The 12,461-nt window shown below is 46.1% G+C and overlaps 1 protein-coding gene across 2 annotated transcripts; it reads left to right on the top strand.

The window, feature by feature from the left end:
• The first annotated feature begins 210 nt into the window (after nt 1–210).
• On the top strand, nt 211–11,560 carry EBI3 (Epstein-Barr virus induced 3). 2 transcript variants are annotated; one of them, XM_033136854.1, is made up of 7 exons: nt 211–267; nt 1,502–1,637; nt 4,409–4,654; nt 7,091–7,205; nt 8,302–8,474; nt 9,636–9,799; nt 11,046–11,560. In XM_033136854.1, the coding sequence occupies exons 2-7, from the start codon at nt 1,550–1,552 to the stop codon at nt 11,196–11,198; spliced, it is 939 nt and encodes a 312-aa protein (XP_032992745.1). In that variant the 5' UTR covers nt 211–267; nt 1,502–1,549; the 3' UTR covers nt 11,199–11,560. The 2 variants fall into 2 exon arrangements, with proteins under 2 accessions (XP_032992745.1, XP_032992744.1); XM_033136853.1 differs by having other exon boundaries at nt 213–267; nt 1,506–1,637.
• The last annotated feature ends 901 nt before the right edge of the window (nt 11,561–12,461 follow it).

The following is a 12,461-nucleotide window of genomic DNA, read 5'->3' as shown; positions in this document are numbered from 1 at the left end:
GTTTCGGGAAGCCTGTTTTGTCATTCTGGATGTTGACTGTCCAGGACGTGTGACAGGAGGGGAAATCCGAGCCAGTGGAGGGAGGGCAGGCTGTTATGGGAATCCGCCCCTTCTTAGGAGAAAAGGCTTCCTGAGCTCAGCTGTGAGCAGATAAAGAGCCAGGGAGGGAGGGGAATGACAAAACCACAGAGATAGATATCCAGCCTCCCGAAGAGAGACGGTTGTCATTAACCAGCCCAGACTCGGAAGGCAAAATCTTTGCTACTGGTGAGTCCTCCCCCCCCCCAATCCCTTAAAAATAAAAACAAAAATTTAGGACTCCATTTACTGTTGCCGTGGCAGCAGCATGCAATGCAGCGCCTTTAAAAAATCATAACATAAAAGGATCTCTGCCCCAATGAGCCTGCAATGGCATGGCATACCTGTTGCTCTCCCAATGTTCCCGGGGGCCACATCATCTCCTCCCTTAGTACTGAACTTTGGGGCCCTTGCTAGTCATGTAGAGCTGGGCTAACCTGTCAATTTTGCTTTCTCTCATATTCTCGTTTTTCCCCAGCCTTGAGTTCAGTCCTCGACATCAGTTTGCAATTAAACAATACACACACACACACCAGCTGCTAATTTTAATTCTCTAATTTTAATTATGTTTTTAGTTACTTGTTTTGACTGTTGATAATTTTAATATTTTGTTTTATATTTTTGTAAATCATTTAGAGGTGTTGTGGTTTTTTATTTGAAGAAAAAATGTAATGGTTTATGAATTGTGTTAAATAAAATAAATGCTAGGTGCCACCCCCACCCCCCGCTCACTCTGCTTGCCACCCCTGCCTACCTGCCACCCCTGCTTCCCCCTCCTCCCTTTACACCTCACTCACCTATCCCCTCCCTGCTTGCCCCAAACATTTTCTCTCGGCCTTCCGCTCCCTGATCACCATGACCCCCTCGCCTTGTTTTTAAAGGAAGGGGGTGGGCTTTGCAGAGTGGTTTGCAAGGCACCTCCCCCCATCAAATAGCTCACCTGGGCCACCTGCCATCATGCTAAAGTTCTCCACCTACTGGCAGCCATGTGAACTACAGTGTGATGACAGCCTTGCATTTATTATGTATATAGGAATGAAGACCATTTGTGCCTGTAAAAGCTTTCGGGTGTTCATACTGCTTCACTTGCAATTGGTGCACATCCTCTAGTTTCCTGCTAAAATCTTGTATTTTTTCATACCACAAATGTTCCTCAGTTGTAGTTTCTTGCCCTACTTTTGTTGCACTATAGTACAAGAGTGCCACTCCAGACAGCAATAATGTGGTAACATTGCAGAACTAATAAACAAGAATGACCTGTGGGTGGTCCAGTGTAAATCTACCACTCATGCACTCCCACTGCATCAATAACATGCTACAGAATATACCCACCCAAAAACCAGCCGTCTTAGTTAAGTTGCAAGCTTGGAGAATACTGCATATTAAGGATTTTACGTAAGCTGACTTTTGATTACTCTTTCAAACAGGATTCTAAGCTGCACAAACACTGTTTCCTGAATTCTGAAGGAAGATGCAGCGGATACTACTGACAATCACATTTGTCCTGTCACCCGGTTTCCCTTCACAAGAGGACATTGTTTGGTTCAACGGATCAAAAGGTATGGCCGGAAGAGAGGCAAGGAGGTCTCCTTCCCAGCTGATGGGAAGAGGCTTGGCAGTTGGGCTGCTTTGCTGCTCCAAAGCTGCATGCAAATTCTGCAGAGCTCCATGAGGTCCAGCACCTTGCTTCCTGTAGCAACTCTTGCCATATCATCCAGAGGACCCCTTTAGAACCTTTTAATACTGTTATGTATTGAAGTTCTCACCCGAGGCCACTAGGGGTGTTGTGTACAGTGGTACCTTGGGCTACAGACGCTTCAGGTTACAGACTCCGCTAACCCAGAAATAACACTTCAGGTTAAGAACTTTGCTTCAGAATGAGAACAGAAATCGCGCTCTGGCGGCGCAGCGGCAGCGGGAGGCCCCATTAGCTAAAGTGGTGCTTCAGGTTAAGAACGGACCTCCAGAACGAATTAAGTATTTAACCAGAGGTAGACAACTGGGCCAAAGCAAACAAGATGAATTTTAACAAGGAGAAATGTAAAGTACTACACTTGGGCAAAAAGAGAAAGGCACAAATACAGGGTGGGTGACACCTGGCTTGAGAGCAGTACATGTGAAAAGGATCTAGGAGTCTTGGTAGACCATCAACTTGACATGAGTCAACAGTGTGATGCAGCAGCTAAAAAAGCCAATGCAATTCTGGGCTGCATCAATAGGAGTATAGCGTCTAGATCAAGGGAAGTAATAGTACCACTGTATTCCGCTCTGGTCAGACCTCACCTGGAATACTGTGTCCAGTTCTGGGCACCACAGTTCAAGAAGGATACTGACAAGCTGGAACGTGTCCAGAGGAGGGCAACCAAAATGGTCCAAGGCCTGGAAACGATGCCTTATGAGGAACGGCTTAGGGAGCTGGGTATGTTTAGCCTGGAGAAGAGAAGGTTAAGGGGTGATATGATAGCCATGTTCAAATATATCAAAGGATGTCATATAGAGGAGGGAGAAAGGTTGTTTTCTGCTGCTCCAGAGAAGCGGACACGGAGCAATGGATTCAAACTACAAGAAAGAAGATTCCACCTAAACATTAGGAAGAACTTCCTGACAGTAAGAGCTGTTCGTCAGTGGAATTTGCTGCCAAGGAGTGTGGTGGAGTCTCCTTCTTTGGAGGTCTTTAAGCGGAGGCTTGACAGCCATCTGTCAGGAATGCTTTGATGGTGTTTCCTGCTTGGCAGGGTGTTGGACTGGATGGCCCTTGTGGTCTCTTCCAGCTCTATGATTCTATGATTCTAGGTACCACTATGTATAGTTTCACTCTGCCTACCATGGCTGCAGTTCTCACTCAGGTCCACACATGCAAATGAAGGATTGAGATTGCCGCTCACAGATTGGGTAGCTAGAGAGAGTTGTTACTGTTGCATGTTACTGAGTACTATATAAGCAGGCTGGCTCAACCCTTCAGTTCAGTTCTGTTCCAGCCTGAGAATAAAGAGAGCTGCTTGGAGAATCACTGTGTCGTCTGCTATGTCCACCCACTACTTAATACATACTGTATTGGGTTAAAACTGGTGGGATTCCCCAGTCCTAAAACTCTTACTTAGCAGCCCCTGTGGTCCCCTTTAATGTGTGTTGTGGTTAATTTGGGGACATCACTGTACATTTCAGTGCATTGTGTAGAATTATCAACAGTTGGAACAAATCTTCTACTGCCCAAATTGCAAGCTTGGGGTGCCTATCAGTAGTAGTAGTAGTAGTAGTAGTAGTAGTAGTAATTTTATTATTTGTATTATTAAATGGGTCTGGGAAGGCTCCCTTGCAGTCCCAGCAAATCATAGCAAGGTCACATTGAAAACTTTTATAGGGGATCAGGCATTGGTGATACTGTCCTGGTTCAAAGGCCATATGGAGGGATATCCTTGATGTTTCCCATGTACCTGAGCAGCAGAGTGAGCAGACACAGTCTATACCACTAGGGCAAGAGGCACTGAAGCAGCTCAGCCCAGCTAACCCAGACCACTGGGTATAGGGTGGTATATAAATTCAAACAACAACAACCTCACAGGATCATTGTGAGAATAGAAGGCTGAGACGTGATATGAGAGCCACCTTCAAATATCTGAAAAGCTCCATATGGAAGATAAAGCAAGCTTGTGTTTTGCCGCTCCAGAGAGGAGGACCTGAATTAACTGATTCAAATGACAATAAAGGAGATTCCAACTAAACATTAAAATGAACATTCAGACAGTAAAAGCTGTTGGACAGTGGAACGGACTCCCTCGGAGAGTGGTGGTCTCTCCTTCATTGAAGGTTTGTAAACAGAGGCCAGAGGACCATCTGTCAGGGATTCATTAAATGGGGTTCCTGCATTGTAAAGGTTTGGACTAGATGATCCTTGGGAGTCGCTTCCAACTCTATAATTCTATGATTGTAAGAAAATAGGAGTTCTTTCTTGTATTCCACTTGTAAGCTCTGGAACAGGGGTCAGCAACCTTTTTCAGCCATGGGCCGGTCCATCGTCCCTCAGACCATGTGGTGGGCCAGACTATATTTTGGGGGGAAATATGAACGAATTCCTATGCCCCACAAATAACCCAGAGATACATTTAAAATAAAAGCACACATTCTACTCATGTAAAAACACGCTGATTCCCAGACCGTCTTCGGGCCAGATTTAGAAGGTGATTGGGCCGGAACTGGCCCACGGGCCTTAGGTTGCCTACCACTTGTCTGGAATAAAAGAGAAGTGCTGCAAGCTTCTCTCTTTCTCTGCCGCGATACCACACCAATGTTGTATACTATTATTAATCGTTCCCCCTTCCATTGTTCACAGGAGTTCCAATAGAGCAGCAGTACGCCAGCCTTGGGGCATCTGAAGTACTCCTGCATTGCCCTGTCCCTGAAGGCAATTCCATGGTGGGATGGAAAATGAGCAGCACGTTACATGGGATTTTGAAGGCAGTGAGAAGAGATGGCAGCCTTGTTTTGCAGAACGCCAGCCTGGCTCAGAATGGTGAATATAGTTGCCATGATCTCACCACTGGGCGGTTGCTGCGGAGAATTCATCTGAAGCTGGGCTGTGAGTAGAAAAAGACAATTACAGTCCACGTTCCTTGTGTCTGCGTCTCAAGTTCTTGATGTTTGGTCTTCACCAGAGTCTAACTAAGAGTCTGCCTTTCTGTAATCCAGGATTTCCCAAACATGGGTCTCTAGCTGTTGTTGGACTACAATTCCCATTATCCCTAGCTTCAGAACTAGGACGATGGGAACTGTAGTCCAAAAACAGCTGGAAACCCAAGTTTGGGAAACCCTACTTTGAATTGGCTGGAAGAGGAATTAAAATTCTGCGTAGCCCTTAATTGCATGCTATTGTGCAATGCCCTGTCCCATGACCAAGATTCTTTAGTATTTTCTCAGAAATAGGTCCTGCTCACCAAAGGCCCCTGCAATGTTTATTAGAAGCTTGCTCCTTGGGTCTTCTCCATGTTAAGGCACCAGCTGCCCCTTAATTTGGTCTGGTCTTGGTCTGTGGGAGGTGACTTAAATCACTAAGCTTCTTTCATTTAAAAAAAATAAATGGAAAAGGGGGGGATTTGCGGGGTGTGTGTGTGTGTGTAAATTAGGAAACAAGAGGAAACCAATACAATGGCACCCCGGGTTACAGACGCTTCAGGTTACAGACTCCGCTAACCCAGAAATAACGCTTCAGGTTAGGAACTTTGCTTCAGGATAAGAACAGAAATCAGGAGGTCCCATTGGCTAAAGTGGTGCTTCAGGTTAAGAATAGTTTCAGGTTAAGAACGGACCTCTGGAACGAATTAAGTTATTAACCCGAGGTACCACTGTACCTGTAATCTGCCACTTGGGGTGCTGATGGCAGGAAAATGGGAACAGAATAAGTAAAGGCATAAAAGGGAGCAATTCAGCAGGGCTTTGGCTTTTCCTTACTGAAAAGGACGCAATTGGTTGTAGAAGCCACAAGGAATAAGCTTCTAATTAAAGGCACAGTAGGGTTTAAAAGTTATAACGTCCACAGGAATTTACCCTTAGCCATGGCAACATCCTAATGATTTGGTTTTTGTTTCAACTTACCATATACCAGGGAAGGTAAATGTCACAGAAGTCCCCCTTTTTAAAAAAGAGGGTTTCACACTTATGAATATCCTATTGCATCAGCTGGGCAACAGTTTTTCTTTTCAGTTTCCCAGTCTCAAACTCAACAAAGTTGCCAACTGACACCAGGACCTCAATTGCTGTTTCTTTCTTTTGAGATAATCACATTTCCCACAATGGCATTAATTTTTTGTGTTTGTGGTGTTTATTATGTTAAAAATCCATTTACACTTTGTTCAAGACTGCTTTCAACCATTTTTGTGGTGGCTTCTAATGCCTGTTTAGTTCTTTTGCATATTCCTTGTAGGACTGCTGTCCAAAAGGGTTGGATTTTAGGACAATCCCACTACATGTGGAGGTATGTGCCTGTAGAGCTGCAGCCTCTCCAGCCTTTCAGTGAGGTTCCTGGGTGTATCAGTATCAGCACCAATTGCTGTGGTGTTAGGTACTATCTATAAGTAAATAAAAGAAGGGATTCTTTTAGCTAAGATGGATTTAAAGGAGGGTTTAGACCACATTTTAGTCCAGGCATAGGCAAACCCGGCCCTCCAAATGTTTTGAGACTACAACTCCCATCATCTCTGACCACTGGTCCTGTTAGCTAGGGATGATGGGATTTGTAGTCCCAAAACATCTGGAGGGCCAAGTTTGCCTATGCCTGTTTTCGTCTATTGGGTAGGGTTTATTTCGTAGCCTTTGTAGCGATCCCATTGTTTTTTGATTGTGTTGAGGGATTCCGGAGCAGTATTTTGTATATTGTGGATACCATCTTCTAGCCGTGTTCATCTGCTGTCAGCAGGTGAAGGTTTTCAAATGTGGTCAAGGGCCTAGTGGCTACTGATTTTACTGCTGGATTGTTTAAGAAGGTGTGGTGTAGTATTTGGGTGTCCACCTACAGAATCCTGGGAACTGTCAGGGACTGGGCAGATGAGAGCGTGGTGCAGATGAGGAGGGGCAGATCCTCCTTCCCCTAGGACCAGACATGATCTGCGTGTCTCAGAGCAGAAAGCGAAAAAGAACATTGCCCTTAGCAGCCACCGTAGGAAGCTGGAGGGGTCTGACTGCTAGGAAGCAGCTAGGATTGACAATATTACATGTGCCACATAAAACCCATTCTACACATGTAAGAAATCAATATTTTAGTGTGGCAGCACCTACACTTTGGAACTCCCTGCCTCTTGATATCAAGAAGGCGTCTTCACTGTATTATTTTGGTGCCTGCTTAGACAAGCCTTTTAACTTTTGTATGCTTTAAAGTATGGTTATGGATTCCCCCCCCAGTTTTATTGATTTATCTTTTTTTGTAAACCTCTTTGAGGGTTTTTTTTTTACTATCAAGCAATGCATAAATTTTATGAAATAAATAATTAAACCACCTTTCTGCTCCTCCCCTTTCCTCCAGACCCACCTGATAACCCTTTAGTGTGGTGCTGGTCCACCACCTACCCAGCCATCAATTGCTCCTGGAGGTTGGAGACCAAGACACACCTGCCTACTTTTTTTTCCTCCACGTACAGGTAAAAAGGAGAAACTCCCTCTTATTGCTATGATAGATACAGCTGTGGCAATCCGGCTTCTCTCTTCACAGAGACAGAGGAAACAATATTTATCAAATTAAAGTGAAGCTTTCAGAGGGGTTTCTGAACCAGATCGGGCTGCAGGGCTACTCAGGACGCTCATAAACCAACTTGTTTCCTTAGTAGGTGTCATGGACTGGATGGACACAGAGGAATGGAGGGGAACCAGCTAGGGAACCCCCAAGGGAAGAAGGCTCAGAGCCTAGGGACTGCAGGTGGGACGACAATGAGTGGTCAGAGGGAGCAGACTGGGAATAGGTGTCAGAAGCTGAGGAGGTAACAGGTTTTAGTGAGCAGGGAGAGTCTGTGGCAGAGAGAAGTCCAGACTCAGAGGCAGAAGAGGAAGCTGGAGAGGAGGGAGGCCAGGAGCAGTGGCGTAGGGAGCCGCTTTGCGCAGTCCACCCAAAATGGTGGGCGCGAGCGGCAGGCACCCCTTCTGACCGTGTGGTGGCGCAGTAACTTTTAAGGCTGCAGCGTGCAAACAGCAGCACAGACGTTGTGCTGCTGTTCGCGTGCTGCAGCCTTAAAAGTTGCCGCGGCGCACGCGCGCCGGCTTTGGAGGCACCAATCGCGGGGGCGGGGGCCCTCCCCAAGTGTCACCCCCCGGGCGGTACCTGGGACAGCCCGCCTCCTACGCCCCCCTCGCTCCGCCCCTGGCCAGGAGGCAGAGATGAGTCCAGCTGGTGAAGTGTCATGTGTTTCTCTCTGTCCTGCTGCGAGAAGCTCCCCTCCCCGCAGGTCTCCCAGAACCAGGAGAGGGATGAAAAGGGTGGAGGAGAAGTGAGCTTCGCAAGTGCAGATTGCATGGGGGAAACCCTGGAGAGGAGGAGACTTGGGTAGCCGTGGGGAGCCAGGGACCTTTAGTCTCAGCAACCAATCCATAGGGCAAGAATTGCTGTGCTCACGAGGCCTGACACTCCTGTTTTGCTAATATAGGGTTACCTCCAGCTTGCTTGGGGTGACTTGTTGCTGGCCTGCTCCTGTCAGTAGGTGGCCTGGGCAGCCCCTGCTAATCTTTGACTTCTCTGCAACCCAGGCTTGGCATGGGAGGAGAAGTAAAGGAGTGTCTCCAGGCTACCACAGTGGCCAACAGCTGCTCCATCGACAATGTCCAGATGTTCTCCATCAATCCCTATGTGCTGAATGTAACAGCGGTGAATCCCCTGGGGACAGCGTCAACCCACTACTACTTCTTCCAGAACGAGATCCGTAAGTTTTCATAGAATCACAACACACACAATTTCCCTCAACTTTTCTAATGGAAGGAAACAGGATTCATGCTGACGGCAGTAACGTGCTGTTGCTCTTTAGACTACAACTTCCATCATCCCTGACCATTGGTCATGATGAGTCACTAGCCAATACCTGGCCACACTGGCTAGCCCAAAGAAGGATCCCCTGTCCTCTGGTGGAGGCAGATGAGCAAGAGTCTTCCACTGCTTCGTTGGGCCAAAGGTCTATACAGTGCAGAGATAGGGAACTTTCCGTTTTGTCCATCACCAGGGGATTTAAAAGGTTTTAAACCACAAGGGTGACAGAAACAGATTTGTAGGTTCAGAGTTTGGAGGGCACATTGTGTTATTCAGAGTGGCTTTTACAGGGCTGGCAGGATTGACTCTGAATGTTGTCCACATTAACACCACACATTTATACCGCTTTAAACAAGCATGGCTCCCCCCCAATGAATCCTGGGTAATGTAGTTTGTAAAGGGTGCTGAGAGTTGTTAGGAGGGCTCTATCCCACTCAAAAGGGACACGGGTGGCGCTGTGGGTTAATCCACAGAGCCTAGGGCTTGCTGATCAGAAGGTTGGTGGTTCGAATCCCCACGATAGGGTAAGCTCCCGTTGCTCAGTCCCTGCTCCTGCTAACCTAGCAGTTCATGTCAAAGTGCAAGTAGATAAATAATGGTAGGTACCGCTCCGGCGGGAAGGTAAACGGCGTTTCCATGTGCTGCTCTGGTTCGCCAGAAGTGGCTTAGTCATGCTGGCCACATGACCCAGAAGCTGCACGCCGGCTCCCTCGGCCAGTAAAGTGAGATGAGCGCTGCAACCTCAGAGTTGTCCGCGACTGGACCTAACGGTCATGGGTCCCTTTACCTTTTTATCACCCTCACAGAGCTACAATTCCCAGAGTTCCTCGGGAAGGATTGTTAAACCTCTCTGGAAACTGTAGTTCCATGAGGGGACTAGTGGGGTTTCGTAACAATTCTCAGCACCCTTAACAAACTACAGTTCCCAGGATTCTTTGGGAGCCATAACCATTTAGTGCCTAGTGTGAAGGTGGCACCGTAGGCCACACATGCTTCTTTCATCTCTCCACTTGCTGCTTGTTTTGTATTATTCTCTCTCTCTGCACTGGCTTTTTCTTAGTCAAACCTGACCCTCCAGAAGACTTGACCGTCTCCCAGATCCCGGGCCAGAGGAAGAAAATACTTTTGGTGTGGAAGCCCCCCAGCTCCTGGAAATTCCCAGAATACTTCCCCCTCAAATACTTGATCCGTTACTCAAGGGATGGAACCAATGTCAGCAAAACGGTGAGAGAGAGCACCATAAATGAGTCAGGGCTCTGTAGCTGTAGGACAAAATTGCTGCGCTTCCTGTATTTAACAGTTGTGCTTCTTCTTGCAGCCCTTCCCTTAATGCTTTGGTGGTGCACAGGCTGCTGACTTATTGGAGATAACAGAAATAGTAGAAGCAGTAGGAGTGGCAGTAATTTATTTCTGTTCCCCAGCCACTCACTCTAGGAGGCTTCCAATGTAATATCGTGGCCCACTTGGATACGAGTCAGACTATCAGCTAAGCACGGCTGCAAGTCTCAAACATGGTTGCGAGCAGGACCTGTAAGAAATCATGCTGTGAATTTTAGGGGGAGGGGGTCCAAATGCAGTGGCACCTTGGTTCTCAAACATAATCCGTTCTGGAAGTCCGTTCCAAAACCAAAGCGTTCCAAAACCAAGGCATGCTTTCCTATAGAAAGTTATGTAAAATGGATTAATCCGTTCCAGACTTTTAAAAACAACCACTAAAGAGCAATTTAACATGGATTTTACTATCTAATGAGACCACTGATCCATAAAATGAAAGCAATAAACAATGTACTGCAGTCACACAATCAATCAATCAATCAGTAGCTGAACTGGGTTCCACACAGTCACAAAAACAAAAACAAAACAAAAAAGCCACAAAAACAGACAGACCTCAGTGTAACGCTCAAAACAGAAGTGTGGCACTCAAATTGGAAGCATAACACTCAAAACGGAGCATGTTCAGCTTCCAAAAAACGTTTGCAAACCAGAACACTTCCTTCCAGATTTGCAGTGTTTGGGTTCCAGGTTGTTTGAGAACCAAAGTACCACTGTGGAAGGGAATATAATTATGCAGGGCGTGGAGTGAGTGGGCAGAGAAAGCTTTCTCTCTCTCTTAACACTAGAGCTCGGAGACCTCCTATGAAAGTGAATGTGGGGAAATGGTGGATAAAAGAAACCCCTTCTCCACACATTCCCACAGGAAGCAGCGATGGGCACCAGCTTGGATGGCTTTAAGGTTGCTTAAGGTCCCTCCCCTTGCATTTTATCTTCACAACAACCTTTGAGGTAGATTGGGCAGAGATACTGGCTGAAGCATCACGTTAGAGGGGGGCAGGATTTGAACCCATCTCCCCACTTCCAGTCAGTAGCCACTAGACTGGGCCACACTGGCTTCCTTTTTCTTCAGAGTGGCAAGGTGGGTGTCAGGTTTTTGAAAAATGAAATTACAACTGTGGTCTTTTGTCTCTCGCAGACAAGGCCCACTGAGCAGACATCCTTTGTGTTGACTGGGATCCGCCCTGGAGTGACGTACCATGCCCAGGTGGCAGCGAAGGACTTCCTCGATCACGGCGAGTACAGTGCCTGGAGTCCGGCAGCATCAGGGGCAGCCTGGATGCCGGAGTGATTCGCCTGAAGAGCATCTTGAGTTCCTGTGGCAAGGGGGCTTTCGTGTGTGCCCCCGCTTCCCAGGGATGGCCAAGAGTTCTTCATCACCTTTTGCAATTCTGGAGTTCACACAGAGCCTGACTCACGAAAGTCTAATTTCTGTGGGGAAATTTCAGCTCCTTTTCCTTTAGTGGGAACTAATTTAACTCCCCTTTTTCTTCTATATATGTGATAAATGTATACTCCCATTGCATTCTCAGTTGTTTCCCGGTTTCCCCCGCCCCTCTGTATTCTCATTTTATTTTTCTATTTGTATTTTTTACATTCATAATTCTCACTGCATTTGGTATGTGCTTATGCCAATAACCATTCTGTATGAAAAATGACAATAATAATAATAATAATAATAATAATAATAATAATAGTTTCTTATTAAAAAAGAAAAGAAAAAACCTAGTTTCTTTCACACACTCTCCCCAAAAGATCATAGATCATAGACCACCAATCCGGATGTTTCTGACAAGGGCTTTTTGAGAAAGCACTATCTATATCACACTGCAACCAATGACAGTATTCAGATTTATCTTAATAGGAATTAATAACATCTCAAAGGGCTGATATCAGCCAGTCTTCTTATATAATGTTACTGTTGGAAAACAAGAGCAAGAACATAATAAAAGGCTACTGAATCAGGCCTATGACCCAACAAGTCCAGCATCCTGTTATCAGAGGCCAGCCAGATGCCCTTGTAAGCAAGATGTGAAGAAGAAGAGTTTGGATTTGATATCCCGCTTTTCACTACCCAAAAGAGTCTCAAAGCAGCTCACATTCTTCTTTCCCTTCCTCCCCACAACAAACACTCTGTGAGGTGAGTGGGGCTGAGAGACTTCAAGGAAGTGTGACAAGCCCAAGGTCACCCAGCAGCTGCATGTGGAGGAGCGGGGAAGCGAACCCGGTTCACTAGATTACGAGTCTACCGCTCTTAACCACTACACCACGCTAACTCTCCTTATATAGAGGGGGCTTCTCCCTGCCAGATTAAAAAAACTATTTTGAAGCTGCTGCCTTCTGCTGGCTTAAAGAATGGTTTATGCTGGAAAACACTGATCTTCTTGACTTGGAAGGTTTTGATAATGTATTCGGATGGCATGCATATTTATGGTATAATAAGATAAAGGCCCATATAACCATATAATCAGAAAATCATTGTATAATGTCTGGATGAGAGATAAAGATTTATTAGAAAGGAAAACACCTAGGTGGATTTCACCATTAGAGCAGT

This window comes from Lacerta agilis, chromosome 18 (genome assembly GCF_009819535.1).
Source record: "Lacerta agilis isolate rLacAgi1 chromosome 18, rLacAgi1.pri, whole genome shotgun sequence".
Lineage (NCBI taxonomy): Eukaryota > Metazoa > Chordata > Lepidosauria > Squamata > Lacertidae > Lacerta > Lacerta agilis.
The sequence above is the reverse complement of the archived record's forward strand: the minus strand, read 5'-3'. Positions and strand labels throughout refer to the sequence as shown.